Source organism: Montipora foliosa, chromosome 5 (genome assembly GCF_036669935.1).
Source record: "Montipora foliosa isolate CH-2021 chromosome 5, ASM3666993v2, whole genome shotgun sequence".
NCBI lineage: Eukaryota > Metazoa > Cnidaria > Anthozoa > Scleractinia > Acroporidae > Montipora > Montipora foliosa.
In genome coordinates, this window is record NC_090873.1 from 2421622 (window position 1) to 2434121 (window position 12500).

The 12500-nt window shown below is 38.6% G+C and overlaps 1 protein-coding gene and 1 long non-coding RNA gene across 4 annotated transcripts in view; one reads left to right on the forward strand and one right to left on the reverse strand.

Moving 5' to 3' along the window:
* LOC138003365 (uncharacterized) overlaps positions 1 to 12500 on the reverse strand; it is a 20989-nt gene that overhangs the window by 7773 nt on the left and 716 nt on the right. The window contains exons 2-3 of one of the 2 annotated variants that reach the window (XR_011123511.1): positions 6048 to 6197; positions 1846 to 2334 (exon numbers count right to left, since the gene is read on the reverse strand). This is a non-coding gene — a long non-coding RNA (uncharacterized lncRNA). Of the gene's footprint in view, positions 1 to 1845; positions 2335 to 6047; positions 6198 to 12500 lie in introns of those variants that run through there. The other variant, XR_011123512.1, reaches the window with a different exon arrangement.
* The window catches only part of LOC138003357 (adhesion G protein-coupled receptor E3-like), a 27721-nt gene that overhangs the window by 1794 nt on the left and 13427 nt on the right, over positions 1 to 12500 (forward strand). The window contains exons 2-12 of one of the 2 annotated variants that reach the window (XM_068849381.1): positions 2317 to 2503; positions 2766 to 2947; positions 4046 to 4641; positions 5595 to 5654; positions 6070 to 6241; positions 6557 to 6685; positions 6977 to 7046; positions 7208 to 7322; positions 9827 to 9879; positions 10807 to 10933; positions 12303 to 12409. In XM_068849381.1, coding sequence (XP_068705482.1) covers positions 2317 to 2503; positions 2766 to 2947; positions 4046 to 4641; positions 5595 to 5654; positions 6070 to 6241; positions 6557 to 6685; positions 6977 to 7046; positions 7208 to 7322; positions 9827 to 9879; positions 10807 to 10933; positions 12303 to 12409 — 1798 coding nt within the window. The remainder of the gene's footprint in view (positions 1 to 2316; positions 2504 to 2765; positions 2948 to 4045; positions 4642 to 5594; positions 5655 to 6069; positions 6242 to 6556; positions 6686 to 6976; positions 7047 to 7207; positions 7323 to 9826; positions 9880 to 10806; positions 10934 to 12302; positions 12410 to 12500) is intronic. The other variant, XM_068849382.1, reaches the window with a different exon arrangement.

A 12500-nucleotide genomic window follows, 5' to 3' on the forward strand; every position in this document is an offset into this window, starting at 1 on the left:
CATATCTTAAAATCAGTGGTTTATTCATGGCGGCCTTAAGCCGGTGATACACGGTTCAACATTTCTTGATCAACAAATGTTGCAGCTGTTGTTCAACAAATGTTGAATAGCGTGCCTTATGTTGAACGTTGAAATATGCCATTCAACACGTTGAGCGTTGGTGAACGATGTTGAACGAAAATAGAGACGAGCTCTATTCCGTTCAATATGTCTGTGCAACATTGTCCAAGACAACTTGGGCAAGAAATATTGGAAGATGTTGAACCCTGTGTCAACGGCTTTACGATTTACGACGGCAGCATAAAAGAGAATACAACTAATACCACTAAGCAATCGCTTTCGATGAGGAAAATTGTGCAGAACTCTACAGCCACAGTTGAAGATGTATTTCGAATGTGCCTCTCAAGTGTTGAATTAAAAGGAGGACCCCCTACCGTAGTAACTTTAACTGGCTCCAATCGTAAAACCACATACCTTACCAAATCAATGCCTGATTAGTTTGATTAGCTCATAGAAAGTTGATCGAAGTGGAACAACTACGAAAACGCTCGTAAACGTTCAGTTTGCAATTTAAAATGACCAGTTTCAACACTTAAAAAAGAAACCGTTACGTTGTTATTAGAAGGATTGACACTACAACACTTTGCCACTTAACAGCAATGTTATGGAACCATATCAAACACCTGTTATTGCGGAAAAAGATTGGGTCATTTTTGCGACATAAAAAGTTACCGTGGCAACAGGAAAGCCCTGCAAAAACACCCCATACTTTGGCTTTAGCTGCTGATATCTCAAAAACCAACTCGGTGACTCCCATTTTTTATTCCTGAAATGTAATTAGCATGCCATAATGAAACTTTATGTAAAGTTTTAAAAATTCTGTGGAGCGGATTCAGAGCAACCTTAAATAACTCAAAATTTAAGGTAGCTATGAATCCTCTCCACAGAAATTTTTAAAAATTGGGTCACCGAGTTCGTTTCAGATATGAGCAACTAAAGCAAAAATAAAAGCAAAAATATAGGGTGCTTTTGCAAGGCTTTTCTGTTGCTATGGTAACTTGTTAGGTCACAAAAATGACTGCATCTCGTTCAGCAATATTTGATGTTTCACATGGTATTATTCAATTGCTGTTACGTGATCTTTGACCAGTGAGGACGGTGAGTGGACACCCAGCAGCATTAAAAACAAAAGCTGTCAAAGGGCGGAAGAGCTCATATGAGCCAACGCACATCCACCAAATCGCTGAAGGAGTTGCGCCCTCAGATCGGTTTTATAGCCATCGACAAGATGAGAAAAAAAAAACAACAACAAAAAAACAAGATTTTACGTGATAAAGTGTTGTAGTATCAATCCTTGTAATAACAAGGTCTCTTGAAAGTGTTGAAACTGGTTTGAGTCACCTTAATTAAATACAGTTGTTTTAAAATTACAAAGAGACAAAAACAATTATTTCGTTTTGTTTCATCTTGCGCGGGGAACTGAGCTAAGAGAAATAGTGTTCCATACAAAAATTCAAGAACATTAATAGTGTCTTGAAAATAGACGTTACAAGCTGCAAGCAACATGGCAAACGTTTTCAAAGAGTATTTCGTTGCCTGGAGCCAATATCAACAAGTCAACCAAAGTCGTAAACTGAAAAGAAGTGGAAATCACTGATATTCACGGACAGATTAAGCATCGCATTTACGCGAAACGACAAACGCGAAAGAGTGGGCTGCTGCTTGTCATAAAAACACGAAAATAATGTTATTCTGACTCAACTCTCTCCTTTGAAAAGTTACTTAATACTTGCTTGCTGCCAGTGGATAGCGCTATCCACCGGGTAAATCACTATCCACTGAATAACGCAATTGGTTTGGCTATGACTTATCCACTGGATAATGATTTTTCCGTCGGATAGCGCTATCCATAGTTTGAACAACTGGGGCTGGAACTAAGAAAGGTGAAAACAGCGACATCGTCATCATTATCAACAACCACATCCGCCATTACATCATAGTCATCATCACCACCAATTTAATCAAAACGGTAGTCATCGTTACCGTTGTCGTTGTCATCATCACCACCATCGCTATCATCATCGTCATCGTCATCGTTATCGTCATCATCATCATCGTAGTCGTCATCATCATCATCATTATCGCTATCGTCATCGTAGTAGTCGCCGTCATCATCATCATAGTCGCAGACCGATTCTTCGTCTTCATGGTCAGTCCCCGTCGTCCCTTTCCAATCGATGTCACCATTCTTGTCGTTACAATCACCGTTTCTGACTTTATTTCATGTTTAAGATGCTCTTCGCTTCTTTTCATCAGATCTGCAACCGAGTGACTCTACAACATACCAACCAAGTGACAAGAAAGAGAAAGGTAATAAGCTATCAGGGAAGTGCGAGCCTCCCACACGATTGGCAAGGATCAGTCATAAATATCTCGTCACTGAAGTCTGCAACACACTAAATAATGGTGGTCACATAGGAAACCAATTCTGGACTGCGCTAAGGTGACGTTTATATTCCTCATTTACATTTACGATTATTTACAGACGAGCAACAAAAAATTGACTGGGATTCTGCTAAAGGTGAAATGCACAGTATGACCAAGTATCAACGACTCCGCTGTAAAGTTTGTAAACTAACTTTGAAAAAGTTGCCACAGCCAATAAAATCACGGCCGGTGACCGGCCGATGATATCATGTTTCGGTTAAGAAATCAATTGCACTAATTATATGACGGTGACGAAATTCCAAATTTTCTATGTTTAGGTTGAAAAATGGTAAGTTCTACTGGAAGAAAAATTCGACAGTCCTTGCAAAGGTTGATCCATACATTGATGGCTTAAAGAATGGCCTCGGAAAAAAGGAATACTGCTTTTATGTTAACAAGATTGAAGAGGTAATGGTTCCCGAAAAATGTAACAAAGAACATTATTACATCTGCGAACAAGGTAAGTCGACATTTAGAAATGGAGCGTAAAGTAAGTAGTGATTTGGCTGAAGGACCAAAAAAGTGCACCTAAACTCAACTATTTTTAGCCTACAATATTGATCTCCAGACCGAAAGCAAACATTCTTAGCTCAAAATTTCGCTTTTTATCTGCCTGGCAAGACGGGCAAAGTTATTAGTAATTTGGACCCATGACCGTGATGAGAGAGGCATGGGTCTATTCTCGATTTTTACGTCACAAATGCAAAATTTCTTTGAAAGTAGGAATGCAAAGCAGTTTGTGACGTCAAATCGAAAGCAGACCCATGCCTCTCACATCAAGGTCGTGGGTCCAAATTACTGCTAGTTCTGCCAAGTTTACGTGGCTTGCGCGACACAGAAAAAGCGAAATTCTGGGTAGCAAAGGGTTTTCGTTTGAGGCGGGAGGCCGGACATTTTGTCCGGTTTTTTACCATTTCACGTCCGGTACTTTGACGCTATAAATTTGAAGATTTGTGGACTTCTTCTTTCTTTTTTATGGACTTGGGTATCTCAGGAAGGCATGGGCTGAAGAAACACAAGAAAATCGCCTGATTTTGCTTACTAAACGGAATAATCGATCTGATGGCATTTTGTTCACGTGATAAGTTATTTGGGTTTTTGTTCTGAACCTACTTAAGTCAATACAGGAAAAAGACCGTTATGTTTCAAAGAAATGAAGAAATAAAGGAAGAAAGGTGTTTACAACAAAAAGGATCGTGGCAAATCTAAAGGTGCTGAAGATTCGCACACTGCCACGACACATTTTGTGACCACAAAAAAAAAAAAAACAGAGAAAACCTTAATAGAAAAGACACTGACTTTGAAAACCATTTTCCAATAACGTACTCCCAGGTGCTAATGCCGAATGGGAAAATCTCTTGCATATTAAACTAGAATTCGACCCACAACTAATCACCATCTTCTTCCCGAAAAATGACCCATACCAAATAAGCCAAACATCGCTACTGAACGAAGCGTTTAGGAAATTAGAATAAGGGGTCGAAAGATTTCAACTCTGAGCAGACTATCTCGTCCCTTTCTCACATGATAACAGCCCATAATTTCCCTTCTGCCTTAGATACATCCACCGTGATTAACACAGTTTTTGAGTCTCCAATGACGACGACTTTGGGAAAATCAACGTCCACAAGAAGTTCTAGATTAATCGTAATAAACGACGTGCAAATGACAATAACATTGCCAGACCCAAGAAAGAAGACAACAACAACATCATCATCATCTTTTTACTCCTCTTTACCACAATCTTCGCCAAGGTTCTTTTCAATATCATCATCGGAAGTCGTGTCATCATCTCATTCTTTGTCATCGCCGCTATTACCACAGTCAGTTCTACGATCATCATCATCAACACCGACATCTATCACAACAACAAAGACGAAGACCACCTCGGAAACGACAACGGCGGCATCAACAGCCAAACCTTCCACGGTGACATCAGCAACAACAAGCACTACTAAAGAAACGACATGGCCCGTACAATCCTTGTCAAGCCATTCATTTTCCAGAGCATCCTCGTCATGTTTCTCTGCATCCAAAGCTGCGAGTAGCGTAGAGGAGACATTCAATGGATCTACGTCAGGTTCAGACCCACTTAACAACAACGCTTGCCGCGAAATTAGTGGTACACACAAGAAACAATCTGCTAAAACCAAGGTAGGGTATTCCATTCAGTAATTTGCCGCATCAGCTTCAGAACCAAGATATAAAAATATATCGACTCTTAAACGCTAATGCATGCGTTATGCAAAGTTATACTGCAACTATTAATCAGAGAATTCAACAAGTGCAGCCACTTGATGGCCGTGAGAGTCAACACATTGTAACATTATAATATCTTTGATGTCTGAATGCAGGATTCTGATTTTTCGCTCTTTCTTTTCGCCCTTTGCCAAGGCAATAGTTCATCATTCCAATATTCTTTATATTTTAATTACTTTAGACAGCACGTTAAACGTGAAACGTTCTGTCTACGAGTTGTCAAGGTCTGTCACTTTTTTCCTTCTTCAAATGAAATGCTCTTAGTGTTTATACCCCTGATCAATGATTCAATACGTACAACGAGAGGTCATCTCACTTCGCTTAAATTAATTGCTTCTTCGTTTTGCCTTTTCCTTTTTACTTGACCGTTTCTAATTATTTCAGACAATGGTTCCCTCCGAAGGATTAGAAAATAGGTAAATTAATACCCTGCTCACACAGTTGCTAAATCTAAAGGTCCACAGTGTTTTAGCTATAAAAAAACCGAGGAACTAGCCTGGAGAATAATTTGCTAGTATCGTCAAACACCCAGAAAACGTCATAGAATCGTAAAGGTTAATTAGTCAGTAAGGCTGACAGTATTTTATGTCAGGAAGCAGCTCCTGCCGAGCATACAGTTCGCGCGATGAAACCATTCATAACGTGACACTTTTTCCATTTTCTGGAAGGCGTTTGATGTTTCTGACAAAAAGCAGTTCGGAAGGTGAAAGTAGTTAATGTCTGTAACCTATCTGCAACTCAATTTCGTCCATTTCTTGAAAATCGTCTGATAAGTACTTTCGACAGAAAGAAACTCGAAAAGTGCTGAAGTGAATAACAGGTTTATCTTTAATTTGATTTCTTTGCAGTTGTACTGTTTCATGGAGTTGATAGAAGCTCTAAGTGTCACGGACAAAGACTCTTTGAAAGTAAGGGTGGATGATTATCTTGTCGGTCAATAGCGCTGAGCTGTTTTGTCCCCTTTGTTGAACTGTTCTCGTATTTTGCAAGAACAGCAGTTTCTCCGTCTCCTTTTACAACTCACAAATACCGATTTAGCTATCGTATCATTTGTATGTAATTAATTGTACATGTACGGAGAAATTATAAGCAGTCTGATTGGTTGTGCTGGCTTTTTGTCACTAGTGGAAAATGTCGTTTGAAAAACCAAAACCCACAAATGACGTTGAAAGGCGAGTTAATTATAATTCCTGTAGAAGAAATTCCTCTTAACGAGCTCAATTGATTTATCAGTGAATTAAGCGTAACAGTAACGAAGAAAACAAGAAAAAAATCACATTTTGTCAATGCTTTTCACTCACTTTTGAGTCATCTGGTTTCCAGACTGCGATCAATATGACGAGCCAGCTTTTCAGAGCCTTGAAAACAGATCGTGACGAAGAGAATGACATCAATGTGCTTGTAGCTACACGGCAGTTGGAATCGTTTGCACTTAAGTATGGCAAGATTCACTATAAGCAAGATGAACAAATAGTCGTTACAAAGGAAGATTTTGGTGAGTAACAGCTATGATAGCCCAAGGACACAGTCTATGTGGTTTCTCTCCTGGAACAGAATGAGCAAACTTAAACGGGTTCATTTTCTATTCACAGCAGACAATGTCACTGGGATACTTCCAAATGAGGTCATATCAAAACATACTTCAATCTAGCTATTCTGCATGCTACTCCTTTCACCTTAAGTATAGCCGCAAAGGTAATAAAATCCTCCCCGGAAGAGACTTTTTCTGTCTCGATCTCAACCCGCAAATACATCCCTAGTGTGTGCCAATCCAATTTGACTGAATAAAAAATCATCTGCTACCTTACAGCTATCAAAGTCCAGAAAGTTCCCATGAATCAAAAAGACAAAATCATTTTTGCTCTGAATGAGACGGAATTCCCAACCGACGAAGGATGGGCGAGCATTTTTCTACCATTAGGGGCGTTCGAAAGAAAAGGTAGGGTGTACCTTTGCTACATTTTATTGCTCATTATCATCGACATTTTTTTATAATTTGCCATTCAATGCAGAACCAGAACGACAAGCAGTCACAACGAGTCACCTCCTAAAGCAATATTCGCCACTAACGGAGGATGCCTGGAAAACTTTAGTTAGCCAATCAATGTAGGCTTGAAAGAAATTAGCAAAATAAAAATAAAAGGAAGTAAAACTTCTTTTCACAGAACATATGATGTCATTCCTTTGAAAATAACTAAAAATTTCTTGTTATTTATTGACTGCCCTGTAGAAGCTGTTGCTGTATTTATTGTTTATAATGAGATGTCGCTATGGTTTCCAGAAAAGAAACAAGTAGACAGGTAGGCTCAAGGTTTCAGGGCAGCATAATATTAACAGTACATCCCTTATTTATTACTCATCTACTTGCTTCTGTAGAAACTCTTACTTTAACTCAGCGTTACAAATATGTCATTAAACTCAAACAATACAAACTATTTTACTCTCCAACTTTTTCTTTTAGCAGTAATATGGTAACAAACGCCAGAATTTGGAGCAGAATAATCTCTGGAAGAATAGACCCGAACCCAACTGGTATCCTTAAGGAAAACGTCACTATCCTTTTCAGTGACTTTAGTGTATGTTCAATTCGCATAAGTATGCACTACAATTTCTCACTTCGTGTTGTACTTGTTGTTTTGTTCTTGTCTCAGTCTAAATTTCCTCGTTACCATATTTCGTATTGCTTTCTCATCTTAGCCGTTTCAATATTTGTTGATTTATTGTTCAAGCTATTTGCTTTTTTTTTGTTTTTGCTCTACTTCATGATTGATTATATCGATTGATTAGCTGACTGACTGACTGACTCACTGACTCACTGACTGACCACACTGACCACAATTACAATTAAGAATAAGCTTTTTGATGCCCTTGTCAAACCTATACTACTATATGGATGCGAAATATGGGGACCGGAGCTATTATCATATAAGACTCATTTTGACAAAAGCACTATCGAACAAGTCCATATCAAGTTCTGTAAACAAACACTAAATACCCCATGGTACACAGAGAACATTGCCTGTAGGGCAGAACTTGGACGGTACCCTTTAAGTATAGACATAAAAGCTTCAATATTTAGTTACTCGCTTAGATTACAACATAAAACAGTCAACCCTCTATTAAAGGAAGCCTTTCATCACGCAAAAAGTCATAGCCAATTTTTTGATGTATTAAATAATGACGAAACTATACGAATGCACTCTATAGGCAATACATCAAGCCAACTACACATTAAGAATGCTCGTTCCTCCATAAAGAATCAGCTTAAAAAGGACTACATTCGAAATTGGCTGAAGGCTCGCAACAACACTTCCGAAGGCTCTAGAGAGAAATTTACACACAAAGAAGTCAAATTCGACTACCAATTGGAAGACTATCTCAAAACTATCAGAAACCCAGCACATAGAATAAGTATGACAAAATTGCGTCTGGGGGTTCATAGCTTGCGAATACAGACTGGGAAATACGAAAATAGAGGTGCACCAATCCCAGTAGATGGAAGAACGTGTTTAGTCTGCAATAGAGGCTATATAGAAGATGAGCGGCACTTCTTGATGTATTGCCCAGGGTACGATAACATTAGAAATGAGCTCCATTCTCTCCTTTCAACACACGATGTTGTTTTCAAAAGCCTTAATGATGAGGATAAAATTAGGTATTTACTTACCCTAGAAAACGAAAGCACTTCAAAGATAATAGGTAAATACACATACTTAATGTTTCAGAAGAGAAAAGACCTCCTAAATGCAAAATAATTAAAATAATAATAATAATTTTATACCAATTGTATAACAAGTAATTGTATGATCTTTTTAGTTAATTAGTTATTCAAGTAGATATCATCACCTTTATTGTAACGAGACCGATACCTCCCTTTGGAGAGTAAGGCGCAATAAAGATTTACTGTTTACTGTTTACTGTTTACTGACTGATTCACTGACTGACTCGCTGACTGACTCACTGACTCACTAACTCACTGACTAACTGACTGACTGAATGACTCACTGACTCACTGACTGACTGACTGACTCACTGACTCACTAGACATAAAAGCTTCAATATTTAGTTACTCGCTTAGATTACAGCATAAAACAGTCAATCCTCTATTAAAGGAAGCATTTCATCACGCAAATTTTTTGATGTATTACATAATGACAAAACTATACGAATGCACCCTACAAGCAGTTACAAGCAATACATCAAGCCTACTGCACATCAAGAATGCTCGTTCCTCCATAAAGAAACAGCTTAAAAAGGACTACATTCGAAATTGGCTGAAGGCTCGCAACAACACTTCCGAAGGCTCTAGAGAGAAATTTACACACCAAGAAGTCAAATTCGACTACCAATTGGAAGACTATCTCAAAACTATCAGAAACCAAGCACATAGAATAAGTATGACAAAATTGCGCCTGGGGGTTCATAGCTTGCGAATACAGACTGGGAAATACGAAAATAGAGGTGCACAAATCGCAGTAGATGGAAGGACGTGTCTAGTCTGCAATAGAGGCTATATAGAACACGAGCGGCACTTCTTGATGTATTGCCCAGGGTACGATAACATTAGAAATGAGCTCCATTCTCTCCTTTCAACACACGATGTTGCTTTCAAAAGCCTTAATGATGAGGATAAGATACGGTATAACTTACCCTAGAAAACGAAACCATTTCAAAGATAGTAGGTAAATACACATATTTAATGTTTCAGAAGAGAAAAGACATCCTAAACGCAAAATAATTAAAAATAATAATTTTATACCAATTGTATTACAAGTAATTGTATGATCTTTTAGTTAATTAGTTATTCTAGTATATATCATCACCTTTATTGTAACGAGACAGATACCTCCCTTTGGAGAGTAAGGCGCAATAAAGATTTACTGTTTACTGTTTTACTGACTCACTGACTCACTGACTGACTCACTGACTCACTGACTGATGCATTGAGGGACATGACCCATGGAGAGATTACAACACTGACAAAGGTCAACCTCACTGCGTTGGTCTTCAGCACTATTCCAGTTTCGCGGTAAAATGAAAGTCTTGTCTGAGTTTGTGGCTTTTTGCCTTAAATCTTCAGGTGGTAAAGGACGAAGTTGGACCACATTGCGTTTTTTGGAACTTTTCTTACAAGTAAGACCAACAAAACCACCGATAGAATCTGAAAATTTGTTGCAAAGTCAGCTAGAACAGGGGGTTATCACTTGTCCGAATTTCATATAGGACACATGTCGAAAGTAATTACGCGATTGCAACTGCTACGCTTGGTTATTGGTTTAAAAGTCTCGCGCCTGTTTATCAACCAATGAGAAGGAAAACCAAAACCAAATGCGACTTGCACGTGCGATTTAACCACGCTTTGAGCAAGTTACATGGAATTGCTCAGTACGAATTTGGATTGGTTCATTGCGCTGTCTTCACCTGCAGTGATTGGTCAAAGTAATTACTTTGGTAAAGAGCCTTTCCACTCACGTGACCAGCAGCAATTCTCGAAGGATTAGTTTGATACACCATCATGGCCGCTTTGTTTTGGAACACTAACATCGCCGCCGTGACGTCATGTGAACACGCTTTATTGTTTTATGACATTCAACTGAAAACCGCTGTAATCCATCATAACTAAAAACAAAAATGTTTCATTTATGTATCACATTTCGTTCGATTTTCTTCGTTAAAATGTCTTGAATTACAAAAACAACCTGTGAACACGGACGCCCTTAATGGTGAGGTTTCATAATTAGCCACAAACCTTTTTTGTGTCGGTTCTATATCCGACTTACAAACTCCGAGATTTTGGAAATGTGATACAACACTACCACAAGGCACTCGTCTTGCAACCATCATTTATCAATCTATGCAGTGTAAGCCCAAAGAGAGAATTTTTTCCCATCCGAGAAAGGCATGACTTTCTGTGAATCACATTATAACTATACTCAAGCTTTGAGCTTCTTACACACACTACAAAGACAGAGTGTGTAATAATGTAGGAAGCAAGGAATTGCTACTATGCAAAAAAACACGTTTCAGGTTCTTTAGATGAAAGTCTTTTTCATATCGCAGGTCTAAACTGAGCGGGGCTTGGTCAAACAAAGGGTGCTCATTGATGGAAAATTTTGGCAGGCAAATCCTTTGCTCTTGTAATCATCTAACTAACTTTGCTGTTTTGATGGAAGTCACGGAAAGTAAGGTTGGTGTCTGAGAATTGTGCATAATCTGTCTCCACTTGAAAACACTATTTTAAATCAAAGTGCTACTGTGATCAAATTTTTATCCCTTGAGTTTTTTGGTTTATCACATAGAGTACCATGAAACATTAAAAACGCTGTTTACCCTTTGGAAATATCTGCATTGGTTCCAGAGATATTTAAGTTTGAAAAATGTGTTAAATATGCAAATGAGAAGGCTGATGACGTCATTCACCCAACCCAATAGAACATCAAGAATATAAATAGAGCTATCTCGGTCAATTTGCAACAGAGACCATTGAAACTTGGTGAGCTGATAGTTCTGAAGGCAACACACCTACGACTGTAAAGAAATTGGTTCCCATGGCGACTCACTCTTTTCCAGTCCCCTCCAACCTGATTTCAATATTTTGGTGATCTCAGGCTAGAAATACATTTACCAAGGCCACAAACTCGACCTAACATCTTTATATGCTGACAGGATCATGCAGATGAGGCACCATTTGCAAATATCAAAACAGAACGCCAAAGGTGGTCTGCAAAGCTTTTAATATCAGGGAGGTCTGGAACCCAGTATGTTGCCATGGTAACAAAAATGGTATGCTCATATTGTGGAACACATCTACTAGAATCTTAGTGCAAAGAACCAAGTGTTTCTGATACAAATTGGCTGAGATATCTTTCTCCATCATACTTGATCAAAATTTGGTAGGGTTTATGACGTCATCACTTGGCTAATTTGCATATTAAAAAAACTTGAATATCTCCAGAACAAAAAGAGATATTTGAAAATGGTAAACAGCATTCTTCTTCTCGTACAGACTACGTGTTTATGTGCCAAAATGGCTTCGATAGGGAAGATTCAAATTTCGTCACAGTAGCACTTTAAAGTCGTACACGCGTTAAAACATTTTCATGGTAGATGGAAGTGCTTTGAATATCCATGTATAACGTTATCAAGATAATCAGGACATCACTCCTTCAAAACTCTATACATCAGTCATAACATGTATCTTAATTGCGTTCGATTGAACGAGAACACGTCCTAATTTTGTTCAGCTTGAGTGATTGTGTGGTCTTGCCAAAAGGAATCGAGATTTTGCTCTGTAAAGGACACCAAAATAGCCGCCCCGAAGATTCTTTTGTTGTTTGCAAGGGCACCCTCGCGTGGGTTCTCGCACGTGTATTGATCTCGATCTGATGACAGTCTCTTTTTGTCACATGCTTAGTTTTCTAGCTTGGAACCCTACGGAAACACAGGCTAAGCGACTGTCGAACGCACTACAATAATCCGAGATTGCCACAAGTCATTTAGCTATAAAAATAGCGAGCAAAAACAGACGATGAAATCCAATCTTTTCTCTCTCCTAGGAAATTTCATCAGGACACAGAAAAGCACTAGAAACGATTACTTATATAGGTTGCGCATTGTCACTTGCTGGAGAATTGATGACGATAATAGCTTATTGTATCATCACGTAAGTTGGCGATTTTGTTTTGACGACAACCCCTGACTAGAGCTCGTTGTTTACACTGACAAAGTACTTGACCAGTCACCTTCCAATTAAC